This window comes from Carcharodon carcharias, chromosome 28 (genome assembly GCF_017639515.1).
Source record: "Carcharodon carcharias isolate sCarCar2 chromosome 28, sCarCar2.pri, whole genome shotgun sequence".
Lineage (NCBI taxonomy): Eukaryota > Metazoa > Chordata > Chondrichthyes > Lamniformes > Lamnidae > Carcharodon > Carcharodon carcharias.
Window position 1 is genome coordinate 12691349 of NC_054494.1, and position 13585 is coordinate 12704933.

At 45.3% G+C, this 13585-nt stretch overlaps 1 protein-coding gene across 10 annotated transcripts in view; it reads right to left on the minus strand.

Annotated features, from left to right (window-relative positions):
* The window catches only part of washc2c (WASH complex subunit 2C), a 65323-nt gene that overhangs the window by 28524 nt on the left and 23214 nt on the right, over nucleotides 1-13585 (minus strand). For 8 of the 10 annotated variants that reach the window (XM_041176188.1, XM_041176197.1, XM_041176198.1 and 5 more), the window contains exons 13-19: nucleotides 10045-10160; nucleotides 7985-8057; nucleotides 6770-6829; nucleotides 4777-4941; nucleotides 2737-2840; nucleotides 2306-2404; nucleotides 1253-1360 (exon numbers count right to left, since the gene is read on the minus strand). In XM_041176188.1, the coding sequence (XP_041032122.1) occupies nucleotides 1253-1360; nucleotides 2306-2404; nucleotides 2737-2840; nucleotides 4777-4941; nucleotides 6770-6829; nucleotides 7985-8057; nucleotides 10045-10160 (725 nt within the window). The remainder of the gene's footprint in view (nucleotides 1-1252; nucleotides 1361-2305; nucleotides 2405-2736; nucleotides 2841-4776; nucleotides 4942-6769; nucleotides 6830-7984; nucleotides 8058-10044; nucleotides 10161-13585) is intronic. The other 2 variants (XM_041176191.1, XM_041176195.1) reach the window with 2 other exon arrangements.

Consider the following 13585-nt stretch of genomic DNA (forward strand, 5'->3'; position numbering starts at 1 on the left):
ATGTTGTATCATCTGGCCAACAGTTACCAGTTTTCTCTCTTCCTCCTTTTTTGAATTTGCTACCTTGTAATCTACGGGGACAATTCTAAAATCAGAGAATTCAGGAAGATCAAAACTAACGCATCTGCCATTTCTGCAGCCACCTTCTTTAAAATCCTAGGATGTAGGCTATGAGATCCAGGGGATTTGTTAGCTTTTTAGTCTCATGAATTTCTCCAGTACTATTTCTTTACTAACACCATTTCTAAGGATAGACAGAAGCAGAGAGTCAACTGAAAAGACAAAATATGCATGGGTACACTGGGTACTATGTTATTGGTTGAGGACATGAAGGCATTTGGGAACAAATCGTCTATCAAGGGCAATGGACAATGACTGAATCCTGGAGAAATGAGGATGAATGAAAGAAAACTCTCCTGCCCCATTACACTAAAGATACGGTGTAACATGAATAAACTCTGGCCCACAAAGTCCGAGTGAGGTAGAATCCATACGACAACAGAAGAATAGGATTAATAGCATTGAATAAACAACCCTTCCTCACTCCTTTCGTGTGAGAACTAGAAGAAGTGATAATATTATAAATGAGGTGAACACAGCTGCAACAGAGCAGCAGTGTGGGTTAAAGATTACATTGCAGCACAGAAGAAGATTCACTGTCATTACTGCCAACCAGGGCTGCTCCATTCAGTGTTCAGTCCAGAGTGCATAATTAGTTTAGAAATTTACTACATAAAATTCACAGGAAAATCTGACCGAATGACTCAGTTACCTGTGAGAGAAAGAACTTTTCCTCCTGCCTCTTCCCCCATCCCTCCCGAGGCCAAACTCTGTTGTATACGGAGACCGACATAATTATCTCATCATTGTCAACTTCTCAATAAGGCACAAAACGCAACACAGACGGGAAGGAGAGAGAAATAAACAGAAAGTGAGAAGATAGAAAAAGAAAGTGACGGTGAGTGAGCGGGACACAAAGAAAAAGACAAAGATAAATTACAGGGGCTAAGAAAAGCCATACTTCTTTCTGAGGTGAGAGGATTGATTAGAAGTTAGATCATATTTGTAGTCCATGAAACTTGTTCTTATAGCTTACAATGACAAACTGAAATCTTCAACGAGATCCTCTTCTGACTCCCTTCCTGATACCTCTGGAAATTAATTAAGTAAGAAAGTGCTACTCTGGTTAAAAGATTGCACAATGTTCAAAGAAGGAATTTTTTTTTAAATTACAGAATTAACAAAAAATTACCTCATCATCATCATCAAAGAATGAGATTGGAATCTGATTGGATCTGATCTGGCCTAAGGATTGCTTTGATTGGTGTCTTTTTGTGTCCTTGTTTGAAGAGAATAGATCCTGTTATGGACAAGAAGGAGTTAGAGGCAGGCGAAGATCCTGTTGAGAGGCTGAACCTGCACAACAACAACTCTTGCGCATCCTTCCAAACTCAATTTCATCCAGAGTGTGAATGCAAAACACTAAATGACAAAAAGGGTTATTGATACTTTACCTGCACCGTATGATGATCCAAGATTTGATCCCCATTCTGTAGCAAGTTAGCTGATCCCAGCTGCAGTGCAACTGGTCTCGTTATTTCGGCAAAGGGAAAATTTAGGTAGGGGTCCCACGTCTGACTGCAAACCGGTAATTCTACCTGAAAGTCAGCAGGCGAATTTGGGGCAGGATCTGGCATTGTTGGAACATTGGAACACACTGGGAGTGGATTAGGATGGTAATTGGAAATGGCTGCAGGCACTCATCATTGAGAGCTCACAAGAGTTGGTCTGATCCGAGGGGGTAACCAACCTTTGTGGGATTGTACACCAGCAAATAAGGGAAAGTGGTGAGGAAAAAAATAAAAGTCACAAATCTACCAAATCTCAAATTTCATTCGGATCAAGCTTAAAAAATCCAGCATGGAACAATTGAGCTGAGTATTCTAGACGTACAGCAACCTTCAACATCTAGCTTAATTTTTATTCAACAAAGACTGAAGAGTAACACTGTATTTGGTACAAAGTTTTACACGTAATTTTTCTGCCTGGGCCTGTAACTTGCACCTCGTGTGCTGACGGTTGCTGCAGGACGCCAGTTTCATCTAACAAGGCAAATTTTATTTAAAATGTCCATTTCAGCAAAGTAGGAGAATTGAAGTTTCTGTGTATAGAAATACGCAGCAGCTATAAATAGCACTGCCATGGAATTATCAGGTAACTGCTTGTAAAATTCATGGGGCATCTATGGGCTTGTGCAGTCGGCACCATATCAAAAACGTTGCAGTCTCTGCATCACTTCCCTTACCTGAGACTCGTCGTCATCAGAGAAGAGACCAGAGCTGGTCTGGGACTTGTCAGCAAGGTGGGGAGAGGATTCTAATACTTCAGAGTGTGGCTCTGCGTTCTTGAAAACACAACCAAAAGCATATTCAGTATCCCCAACAGCTCAATTCCCATCAAGGTGTCTCTCCCCCACCCACCCCCAACACCACCACCCCGCAGCTCGACCACCCACCCCATCCTCCGCTTTCCTTTATTCTTTACCCACTCAGGATAGTTCCAGCATCAGAGCCTCCCATCCAAGCGGAGAGCAATTTTCAGCAGAAAACTTTTTTTAAAAAACATGTATAAAGTGACACATTACGCATGGCTCAAGATGATAAATATGGAATGGAAACAATGTTGAAGTCGACCAGCATTTGCACTCCACATACTTACCGTATCATTCTAACTCACCTGCTGCACTCCCGGCTTCTCTTTGGCTGGTTTTGGCGTGACAAAGAGCCCACTGTCCTCGCTGTCATCAAAGAGACCTGCGGCCAGCTTGGGGTCAGTCGTAGCTAACGAAAATTAGAAAGGCAGAAATGTTGATGCAAAGACTTTGCCAAACCACAGAAAAAACAAATCAGGAGTCACACAGACCGTGACTATGTCCGAAATTATTAAAACGTCCAAAGCCTTCTTTCCTACAAAGGCAAAGGTTTCAAATTCCACTATTAGCTCATGGCAGAGTCTGGATCACGTGCACTCTCCTCCTCCTTGCTGAGTATTCCTAAATATTCAGCAAACCAGGATCGGCTGCACTTCCAAATGATGAGGTGTGGTCTTCAGAAGCAATTGCACAATCTCGTGCTACAGTGTTCAGAGAGAGTTGCAACCACACTCCAGCAGGGGCTGTTCACAGCAGTATCACATGTGCTATTGAATGTTACCATTAGGTTGATGATAACCTGACCAACATCTTGTTTCGATCGCACCTCCCAAATGTGTGACCTCTACCACCTGGAAGGATAAAAGCAGCAGGTGCACGAGAACACCACCAACTCCAAGCTCCCTTTCCAAGTGTCACACCATCCAACTTGTACAAATATCGTAGCTTCTTCATCATCGATGGGTCAAGGTCCTGGAACTCCCTATCCAGCAGAACTGTGGGAGTAACATCACTAATTGGACCGCAGTGGTCCAAGGAAGTTACCATTAGTTTCTCAGAGCAACAAGGAATAGGCAATAACTACCAGCCTTACCAGCAATAACCACATCCGAGGAGTGAATTTAAATCAGATAAGATTTTTTTTGCCAGTGAGTGCATGATTTACTCCCATACAGTAAATCCAACAGAAGGTCAGCGTGCACCAATGCTGAGGCCTCAGGTGCTATTCCGGACCCTTAACCAGGTATGAATCCAAACAATAGCTCGAGGGCCCAACTTTTCTTGGGGTTTCTGCTACTCAACATTTTTGAGGAAGGCAACCTTGACCACAAGAGTACTGTGGGAAATACATAGCGATAATAGACAGAGCAGGCCCTGGGAAACCTGTGGTAAATTTCTACACTTGACTTTGTTAATTAGACAGCTGAATGTGTTAAGCAGAAGATAAGCGTTATCAAACAATAGTGAGCCTTCAAACTCTTCCTTTAGAAAAGGCAGAGCAGGGAGGCATGAACTGTCGTGTTTGCGAAAGGCCCAAAAGCATGCTGGAACTGAAAATAAACTCTAAATTAAAACAAATTAAACACAAATCTGCCTCATAGCAATTGCCCATGGTCCCAACGGTGCAGATAAATGTGACATATACCAATGTGGCAACAAGAATCACTTGACAGGTGGGGCTGGAGGGGACATCAAAGACAGGCCAGGGCTCTGGCCGAAGTTTCTTCACTGGCACATGAGTGCTTCTGCATTCACCAACGGTCCATGCCCTGGACTGACCCAGTTTTATTCCTGAATGAACCAAGTCCAAAGTACAGGTCAAGCACCAATAATCTTTGTCCGATCGACTGCATCAGGGACAAGATTCAATTGCCATAAGAGGCAGCAATTTATAAAACACGGGGCAAAGGAAAAGTGCCGTTGCAGGGCACCTCTATGTCAGTCCGAATACTTTAATGATTCGATTTCCCTTCTTTTTGTAGCTCTTACAATAATTTGCGATTATACAGCATCTTTAAAATAGCGCAACACCCCGAGGTGTGTCACAGGAGTAGCTATTAAACAGAAGTATAACACCAAACAACATGAAGAGATATTAGGACAGGTGACCAAAAGTTTGGTGAGAGAAATAGGTTTTAAGGAGCATCTTGGGGGAGGAGAGAAGTGGAGAGGCTGCCTCCTTACATCACCTCTTAAGGTTCCACGAAGCACAGTTCACGGGTCTCACTGCTACAGGTCTGTGGGTGTAGTGGGGAAAAAATGGGGAAGGTTCTATTCTAAAATTAGTTTTAAACAAATGTGGACACAGGCGTCCGACTGAGCTTAAAGGCAGGCTCCAGATTTACCAGCGGTTGAGGTTTTCACACTTGATCCAAATAAATCGTCATCTTCCACATCATCGAACAGTCCTCCAGCATCAGCTGGTTCTCGCACAGGCGAGGCTCTTGGCACTTTGGCTTTCTCGTCATGTTCTCTCTTAGAAATCACATTGGTAGCAAATAAATCTCCACCTAAAAAAGGGAATCAAAACAGTCACAAAGTGATCCCCCGAACAGAGACATAAGCAAAACTTATATATAAAGGCGCATAGCTAGAAATTAAAAACTGAAGGCACTGGAAATACTCAGCAGTTTCAGTGGTAGAGAGGAGTTAGGAAGAAGATTGTCCGCCTCGAAACATTAATCCACCTTTTCCATAATTTTCAATTTCATTTGGACTTCTGACCTTTGTTACTTTTCTTTCTACCTCAGCAGAAGCACTCTTTATACAACGTGAGATTTTATGATTCCTGTTATGCATGGGAATGCTATAGGGAACTCGGCTGTGGAACGAGTGGAATGGCACGCTGATCTCTGCAGCCAATTTCTAGATAACGGCCCAGGTCCCCTGGCTTCCGGATGGTCACACACCGGAGGTACCCCGGAAGGGGCACTGGTGGACCCCCTCAGAAGTCCCCGTGCGCTGACCACGCGGCAATTGCCCAGGAAGTTTCAACTTCAAATGGGCAATTCCCCTGCGTCTGGAACCCTCCGAAAATCTAAGTTAAAGGCACAGACTTCGGATGGTTCTGCCTCACTTAGTGGAATAGTTACCCAGGAAACATTAGAAGCATCCTGGGAACCAAACTACTGACACCTCCAAACCAATCCCCCACCCACCACCGCCCCCATTGGACCCTGACCACCTTCCCCACACCCCCAGGGCTACCACTCTAGCCCCTCACCCACTTACCTTCTGTCTATTGTTTCTCATAGCAGCTTTGGGACATCTAAACTTACTGCAATGTGACAGCTAGTGCCCTAAAGGGCTTGGCTTCTCCCAAAACACCTACACTACAAAGGAAGGACTCAGGAGCAGGTTTGCTCCACATTTCTGAGGGGTCCTGGTTCCGAAGTCTGGACGAGAAACATGCAGCTCCAGCACAACCTAAATAAATAGGAGAAGATTGCAATCTGATGGTGAATATGCTGCTTGGAAAATTCTGCCCAAACTCTCCTGAATCTACTAAGCTCTGTGCCAGGAGTGCAAACTCTGCTCCATAATCCAAGTGTAACAATGGGGTAACCAACATTTTCTGACCCCAGAGACTGGTCAAAGCGTTGTACAGTTATTCTTTTTGCTATTCCTCCTTCCACCTGAAAGCCACTAGTTTGAAATTGGGCTAAGCTTCCAGAGACAGTTGCTCTTACAGTCTCCCTCCAAATTGCCAATCTTGATCTGCAAGTCTAGACAGTGCCAAGCCATTCAACCATGATGTGAGGTATCCCAGTCAGACAGACAGGAAATATTTGTTGTGAGCTTAAGGTGCAAGTATGCTCCACTACGTACATGTACAGAGAGTAATTTGCATAAAAAGTCTCCAGCCTTGGGCTGAATAAATATGCGCGCAGGGACGCACGCGCGCGCGCGCGCGCAGGGACACGCGCGCGCGCGCAGGGACACGCGCGCGCGCGCAGGGACGCGCGCGCGCGCGCAGGGACACGCGCGCGCGCGCGCAGGGACACACACACGCGCGCGCGCGCGCAGGGACACACACACGCGCGCGCGCGCGCGCAGGGACACACACACGCGCGCGCGCGCGCGCAGGGACACACACACGCGCGCGCGCGCGCAGGGACACACACACGCGCGCGCGCGCGCAGGGACACACACACGCGCGCGCGCGCGCGCAGGGACACACACACGCGCGCGCGCGCGCAGGGACACACACACGCGCGCGCGCGCGCAGGGACACACACACGCGCGCGCGCGCGCAGGGACACACACACGCGCGCGCGCGCAGGGACACAGAAGACTGCTCAGTGTTGGTGCATTTGTTATTGATTACAGAAGACCTACCCGGGTAAATAGAAACTGCTCCAACTGGTACTTTTTTCCCAGATTTTCTTGCAGCAGGTTCTGATTTTGAAAGTGAAGAAAACGGTTTAAAAATGGGAAAATAATCAAAAGAAGCCAATACAACCCCAGACTCAAAATAAGTTTTTTGCTTCTTTCAGACGGTGAAATGGTTACACTTTTGAAACTGGTCCCACTTAGCTTGATCTCCAGAGAACAGGCCTCTGCAGAGCATGTTAAGGAGCATCAGTGTCAACATGTCCTCAAACCAACAACTTTCCTGGGATTTTTCAATCCACAAGAGACGAACCCTGAGGTAAACGACTGACAATATCTTGGAGCGTAGCCACAAGAAAGCAAGAATGCGAAGGAATCAGAGGGAATGAAAGCAGTCAAAACACAAGCTACATTTCCAGCCACAAAGTACAAGCGTCACCAGTTATATTGCCTGTTATGGCAGGCAGTCACCTTTAGCAGGAAATTAATGCCAGCTAATTGCCATCACCACAGGTGTCAATCGCAAATGCACCATTTATAATGTACTAAATGAACCCAGCTATTTCAGGAAGACTATACTGTTCCAATTGCAGTTCACACCATTAAGTGCAGTTACTTTGGATACCAACCCCGCCCTCCCAACCACCTCCAATCAACAAACATTATTCAGTGGTATTCTTAATCAGGTGGTGATGTTTGAAAAGCGCTCTTCCTTTTATTGCCCACTTTGTTTAACAGGCAAACCAGGCCAGCACCAACGTACCTGCTGCAAGCGGTGAGCACTGTACTCCCTATAAGCAGCAACACGGTGAAGTACTTTAACACAGTACAAGCAGAGTGTCATTTTTGTGCCAGCACCCCACCAGGTTTAGTGCAGAGCTCTCGAAGACCAGGTTAGTAAGCAACCCACCCATGGGGTCCCCTTCATTAGGTTTCAGGGCCTGAAGTAGCAGCCGAGAGGAAGCAGTTTGATTAAATCTAACTCAGCGACCGAAACATTATAAACATACACCAACTCGGAGGAAAAGCAAATTACTTTAAAGCTCTCAGCATCCCTCCCTCAACCTACGTTCCATTACTTCTCAGCATCAAGGTTAGCTTAGTGCTACACAATCTAACACTGGACACGCTCGATTAAAACATGTACCATTTAGGAATATTCATTTCTTTTTGGAAAAATCACCATTTTAATCCTTGTTCCCAACACTCCATGCCACTCACCATTACTAACGACGGGTTTGGCTTCCCTCCCTTTGTCAACATCCTCCTTTGGTGCCTCAGCAAAAAGGTCACCCTGGAAAAGAAAGCAGCATTCTTGTGGATTAAATTGCAGTTTTAATGTGGCAGCATTGGGACCGAGGTTCCAATCCAGCCCTTGACCCCCCAAACCTCACCCCAAAAGCCCAGGGGTCAAATGAGCCGAGTGATAGCCAGAAGCCCTCACTGATTTATGCAACATCAGCCAAGGCAGGAATGGAGGCACGACAAATTATCAAATAGCCACGGAATAGATGCAGCATGGAAGGCAGCCATTTGCCTTGTTGTATCCACGCAGCTCCCTGCAAGAACTCAACAAGTCTGACTGCCCCACGCCTTTTCCCTATAGCTCTACAAGCTCTTCTCTCTTCAGATAATTATCCAATATCCCTTTGAAAGCCACGATTGAATCTGACTCCACAACACTCTCAGGCACTGCATTCCAGATCCTAACCACTCAGTGCAGGTTCTTCCTCATGTCGCCATTGCTTCTTTAGCCAATCACCTTGAATCAGTGTGCCTTGGTTCTTAATCCTTCCGCCAATGGAAATTGTCACGCTATCTACTCTGCCCAGACACCTCGTGACTTTGTTCACCTCCTTCAAATCTACTCTTAATCTTTCCTTCCCTTTGAAAATCGACCCCAGCTTCTCCAATCTAAGTAAGCAAAGTTCCTCATCCCTGGAATTATTCTTGTGAATCTTTTCTGCACCCTCTCTAATGCCTTCACGTCCTTCCTCAAGCATGGTACCCAGAATCTGGCATGATACTCCACTTGAGGCCAAACTGGTGTTTTATGCAGGTTTTATCATAACTTCCATTTTTTGCACACTATACCTTTCTTTATAAAGCCCAGGATCCCACCTGCTGGGAGACTGGAGTTCAGAGAAACCCAGGGGAAGTGCAAGCTTAGTGAGGTTACAAGTCTGCAAAAGAGTTGGGTGTGTGCCAGCAACTAGAGGCGGGAGTGAATCCCGTGGAATGCAGTCTCAGGAGGACAAATTGAACCACTGGGAGGTGAGCAGCCATTGAGGCAGTCCAAGCCGGAGTGGCTTGAGGGAATTCAGAGGCTAAATCTTCCAAAGCGAAGTGCTGAAATCCTTTGTGAGGAAGACTGAATTTTAACGAGCTATTGTGACTCTCAGTGGTCACTGACATCAGGGTGGGGGTTGCAGAGGGATCTGACTTGGTCATATCTGTTAGCATGCAGTATTGCGTTTGACCACAGTTTGCCTGTTCATTCATATTTATCTCATGCTAATTCTGAATGTTAAGAGTTTAAGATAGATTTTGTAGATTGTATAGTCAGAAAAGTAAAACAAAGTTTATTTTGTTTAAAACCATGAAATCCTGATGCTTTTTTCTCCTAGTGGGTAACTGGGATTCAAACTTTGTCTACCTTAGGCAAAGGTCACTGGTCCCTAGCCGTATTGTAATAAACCTTTATTTTATATTTTTGTGTGTGTCTCAGGGTAGGGGAAAGGATGTAGGGAAGAGAAAGCTCGAGTCCTTTGATCATTGACAGGGAGGGGTGGGCGGAAGGAGTCTGCACGGCAACCGGAGGGGAAACAGAGGAGGGGGCATGCACAATTAAATAACATGCTGATATCACCCAAGGTCAGAGGCAAACAGCAGCCAGTTGAACATGTAAGAGAGTGGCAGCACTGATGGAGCTGGACCTCCAGCATGTCAGTGAAATCAGGGGGAGCAACAGAAAACTGAGAAGCAGAAGTCTGCCTAATTTCATTGAACTGCAGGGAACAAGCTTCAACACAGTTTCTATTGGGAATGAGTTTACACCAAATTGTCCACAGTTTTGTAGTAACGGATTAAACCAGCACACAAGCTCAGTCACCACTTGGTCCTAGGGTGCTGAACAATTTATATTTAGAAAGTCCTTCTCTCAGAGACACACACACACGAGCGTTCACTAGTTAGCTTGTGTCACAGAAATCTCAAATAATTTTCAATATTATCTGGATTCTATGGTTTAAACCTCTGAACAGCAACATCTCAGCACCAACCTCGTCATCGTCAAAGAGACCCTTCCCTCCGCTGAAGAGGCCACTTTTACTGCAAAATGGAGAATAATCGTCATCTTCATTGGCATTCTCAGGCGTGAATAAGTTCTCATCATCGTCTGATAGAGGAAAGAAAAAAGTGTGCTGTATGAGTGGTCACAAACATTCCAGTGAAGTGCTGTCCAAACTGAGATGAACACCCAAAATAATGAGATTCTATTCACTGAAACATGGGTTATGTCTGGAGGGTGTATTTTATGCTGCCTGGGTGAAGTTCTGCTGGATATGAGTCTGTTACATGTGATGGGAACAACTTGGTGACAAATTAAGAATAGGTCACAAGCAGCACCATGACACTGAAAACTCATTGGTATAAAATTCTTCAGTCCACCTCCATCGAACACTGTAGTATTGGTTAGTAAAGGTAATGGCAATACAAGCAGTGGCTAACCCTGGAAAATGTCTTAACATGACAGAGCTAACTAGCTCCATCACTGTGGCTGCATCCTGTTGTGATTTGTTGCACTTTAGACCACCTACTCTGTGGCCCCTATCACAACAACTTACTTAATGTTGCTCTTATGGCAGAGAATAGTTGTCTTCCCTCCCACCTCCATTAAACATTGACCACGATAACCACAACACACGCTATACCAGTACTTGGGCCTCAGCAAACAGTAACCAACTCCAAGCGAGCTTTTCCAACATAGTTAGTCTGTAAGTGCAAATAGCTTCTGTCTTCAGTATCCTAAGTGTGGACACTGAAGAATAGGTTCCAATTTACGTTCCTGTGTCAGGTACCCGTCCTCAGAATAGCGTTCCCTTAATCTACTGTTAAGTGATGAGCAATACATCTCCTAAATCCCAAAAGTCTGTCCACCGTCTGCAAGGCACAAGTCATGAATGTGAGGGGAATATTATCCACTTGCCTGGATGAGTCCAGCTCCAATAATTCAAAAACCTCGACACCATTCAGAACAAAGCATTCATTGCCTCCACCACTGGTGCACAATGTGTACCATCTACAAGATAGACTGCAGCAACTTGCCAAGTTGACAGCACCTTCCAAACTCATGACATCCATCACCTAGAAGAACAAGGGCAGCAGCCACAGGGGGAACCACCACCTACAAGTTCCCCTCCAACTCTTAGACCATCCTGACTTGGAACTATATTTCCATTTCTTCATCGTCACTGGGTCAAAATACTGGAATTCTCTTCCTAACAGCACTTGGGGAGTAGCTTCACCACGTTCAAGGTAGTAGCTCATTGTCACCTTCAAGTAAAATTAGAGGAGGCCAATAAATGCAGACCCAGCCACTCTCTCCTATATCCCATGAACAATTTTTTTTTAAAAAAAACGCAAAGTTTCAGCACAAATATTTTTTCCTGTACTTTCCTTGATCAAGATAGCAAACGGGATTGACACAAACATATGAATTAGGAGTAGGCCATTTGCCCCTTGAGCCTGCTCCGCCATTCAATAAGATCATGGTGGATCTGACTGCGGCCTCAACTCCACATTCCGCCTAGCCCCGATAACCTTCGACTCCCTTATTAGATTTTTGATCATCCATCTCTGCCTCAAAAATATTCATTGACCCTGCCACCACTGCTCTCTTCCCCAGAGAGTTCCAAAGATTCGCAACCCTCAGAAAAAATTTCTCATCTCTAACTTAAATGGGGAAACCCCTTATTTTTAAGCTGTGTCACCGAGTTCCGGTCTCTCCCATAAGGGGAAATATCCTCTCAGCATCCACCCTGTCTTAAGATAGAGATGAGAAATTTTTTCTGAGGGTTGCGAATCTTTGGAACTCTCTGGGGAAGAGAGCAGTGGTAGCAGGGTCAATGAATATTTTTGAGGCAGAGACGGATGATCAAGATCCCCTCAGGATCTTGTGTTTCAATAAGGTCACCTCTCATTCTTCTAAACTCCAATGGATACAGGCCCAACCTTTCCTCATAAGATAACCACTCGCTCCCCGCACCACCCCCATCATCCGAGTCAAATGAACCTTCTCTGAATTGCTACAATGCATTTGTTTCCTCTCTTAAATAAAAGGAGCCCGAAATTGTACACAGTACTCCAGACGGAGACTCACACAACACCCTGTACAACTGCAGCAAAGCACACCTACTTTTATATTCCATTCCCCTTTGCAATAAACAACAGGGTTCCGTTTGCTTTCCTAATCACTTACTGAGCCTGCATATAAAACTTTTCCTGACCCACCTCCCTGCAGCTGGCAGTTCCTGGTCAGGTTTGCTTCTCCCTTCAGCAGTCTGAAACAACAGGGGCTCTTCACTAACAGCATCAAAAGCACCGGCTCCCATTTGCCGATTCTAATTCACATGCAGCATAAGATTCAGCGGTAGCTTTTTGTTAAACCCACAACCAAGTTGTTTTACCTTTTAGATTCTTGTGTTTCTGGCAGAACGTCTAAAAAAAAGTGTTTTCAACTTCTCATAACCCCACTGGGAACATGTAAGAATACTTTTCGCCTGTTCTACGTTCCGTCCAAAACACACTTCACATTCAAACAAAAGCATCTCTAATAGTTAAAAATCACAAGCTTTGTGACTGGACTTGGTGCTCCTTTTCTGAAAGTACGCTGGCAACACCCACCTCTACCTGGCCGCCACCTCTCTTGACCCCTCCACTAAACTGTTTCACCGTTTGCCCAACATTCAGGACTGGGCGAGCAGTAGCTTCCTCTAATAAAGTCTTGAGAAGGCGAAAGCCATGGCAGAGTCTGAATCGGACAATTTATCACCTTGATGTCGTATTCGATCTCTACGTCAGCTTCCAACCATATATTAAATGCCAAAAAGGCAGCCTATTTCTACTGATATAATATCTAACAACAACCCTACATCAGCTCGTCTGCAGCTGAAATCCACATTCATACCTTTGTTGCCTCTAGACTTGACTATTCCAGTGCTCTCCCATCCAGCCTCCCACCTTCCACTCCCATAAACATGGTTAGAAAATACCCTGCTGCCTGAATCCTAACTCGTGCTAAATCCCGTTCACCCATCACCCGTGCTCACTGACCCACATCGACTCCCGGTTAAGCAACACCTTTATTTAAAAATTCCCATCTTTGTTTTCAAGTCCCTTCATGGTCTCACCCCTCCCTATTGCTGTAATCTTTCTGCAGCCACACACTCAGATACCAGTATCTGAGCTCCTCTAATTTCAGCCTCTTGCGCACATCCGATTTTAATAGCTCCAGTTTTGGCGGCCGTGCCTTCAGCTGTCGCAGCCCCAAGCTCTGGAAATTCCTCCCTAAATCTCTCTCTCTCTCTCCCTTAAAACCTACCTCTTTGACCAAGCTTTTGGGCGCCTGTCCTAATATCCTTACGTGGCTCTGTGTTGAATTTTGATCGATAACACTCGTGAAGCGTCTTGGGATGCTGTGCATTAAAGCTGCTGCTGTATACTTTTCCTCACCTAAAGAGTGACTCTTTGCTGGGTTCCAGAAGCTTCCACTGACCCTTTATCTGCCTAAGTGGTGACTATATGAAAGCTGTGATGGCAGTT